General features: G+C 40.6%; 1 protein-coding gene across 1 annotated transcript; it reads right to left on the reverse strand.

The window, feature by feature from the left end:
• Window positions 1-771: 771 nt before the first annotated feature.
• LOC143217527 (uncharacterized) lies at window positions 772-1,380 on the reverse strand. The gene has a single exon (XM_076441911.1). The coding sequence runs from the start codon at window positions 1,378-1,380 to the stop codon at window positions 772-774; it is 609 nt and encodes a 202-aa protein (XP_076298026.1).
• Between the last annotated feature and the right edge of the window lie 352 nt (window positions 1,381-1,732).

Below are 1,732 nucleotides of genomic sequence, written 5' to 3' on the forward strand. Positions count from 1 at the left end.
ATGTACCCCCTCCGGAAAAGATGCAATGAAATCTCGTGAGATTAGAAAAAACGTTTCGTTGCAGTAGATAATGAAATCTGAACTAGCGAAATTCAATCGGTGCTAATCGAGAGAACTGATGTGTCCAGATGTTTCGGCTTGGCAACTCCAAACCGTTAAAGAATGTCACTACTGCGCTTGCTGGATTAGAAAAGTCTCATAAGGGAAAGATAAAATTCCTCTAACTTTACAACTCGACATCAACCATGAAAGGATGTTGTTACAGATTATGAAACGCTCCTCTTACAATGATATGGATAAGAACCGTGAAACATCTGTATACAATCCCCACATGTATCAAAAGATAATGGAGAAACTCTATACCACTCCGAAAAAAACGTGAAGTAGAAATTCTCTCAATGCATGTAGGATTGTGTTCAGATGTTTTCCAGCTTGACAACTCAGCATCAGTAACAAAATAATGCTGCTACAGATTATGAAACGCACCTCTTGCAATGATATGGATAAGAACCATGAATCACGTTCGAGGGTACAATCCTACATGCGGCAAAAAGCTAAGGGGAAACTCTATACCACTCTGAAAAAGTGAAGTAGAAATTCTCTCGATGCATGTAGGATTGTGTTCAGCTGTTTCCCAGCTTGACAACTCGGTATCAACAGCGAAATGATGCTGTTTCTAGGAGGAGGAGGATTGTTTTTTTAAATAAAAAAAGAAGATCTTTCACATCATTTTTTATTTGATAAAGTATATATTTTTTGTACAAGCGTTTTTTAAGTAATTTTTCGAACAACGTTCGTTAGTGGATTGTATTCCATGATACGGTCATGTATTATTAAGCAGTAGGCTGTTGTCGATGGGGGGACGTCGGTTCGACATTCAAATTCGATTCGCACGTCAACCGTAGCATTTTTTAACACTTCGTTTTGTCGAGAACAATCGAGAACGACGAGTGGACCGTATTGCAAGAAATCCGTGACATCGAGTAGCGCTTCACCGTTTCCATAGTATGATTCTTGGAATTTTGCATACATGTCATAGAGCAACGCGTATTTACCTTTCTCGAAATCGATATTTAGATCATCGTACGGATAGGTTTCCGAGTTCAAGTAAAGTCGAATATTTGTCAATGCGCAATGATCGAATCGTGTAGCCGTTTTCGTTAAGTTGTTCTTTCGATTGGTTTGCAAAGCGAATATCACGTATCGCGGTTTTTCCATTTGTAGAGCCGTTTTTATCGCCCATGTATGCTTCGTAGTTGTTTGTAGTAGAGGATATTCGTACAGATCCCACGACCGAAAGGTCATGTCGATCGGTCTGTCGCTGTCTAAAATCTGTAGCATGGACAGCTTATGTACTTCATCCAATGTGACGTGAGGCATTCGCCATTGAATTTTGTATAGATTTAGAATAGGTTTCGCGTTGTTGGAAGGACTGTACAACGCATTCGCGTCGGTACGCGAGCGAATCAAAATTAATTCGTGCCGAGCATTTATCACGATGCGTTTGTAGTCTTCGCAGAAGCCTAATAAAACACCATAGGTACGCAAAAGTTGAAATATATTGCAGCCGTGGCCGTTGCAGTCTGCTTCTGTCCATCATCACCATACAGCCAACCAGCGTTGGACAATGCGCTGCTTCTCGTTCTAGACAGACTCACATAATTCTTCAAAGTTGTCGTCGCGCCAGGATTTCTGGACCGATCAATTTCCACTCCATTCAATTCATAGCGTA

This window comes from Lasioglossum baleicum, chromosome 17 (genome assembly GCF_051020765.1).
Source record: "Lasioglossum baleicum chromosome 17, iyLasBale1, whole genome shotgun sequence".
Taxonomy (NCBI): domain Eukaryota; kingdom Metazoa; phylum Arthropoda; class Insecta; order Hymenoptera; family Halictidae; genus Lasioglossum; species Lasioglossum baleicum.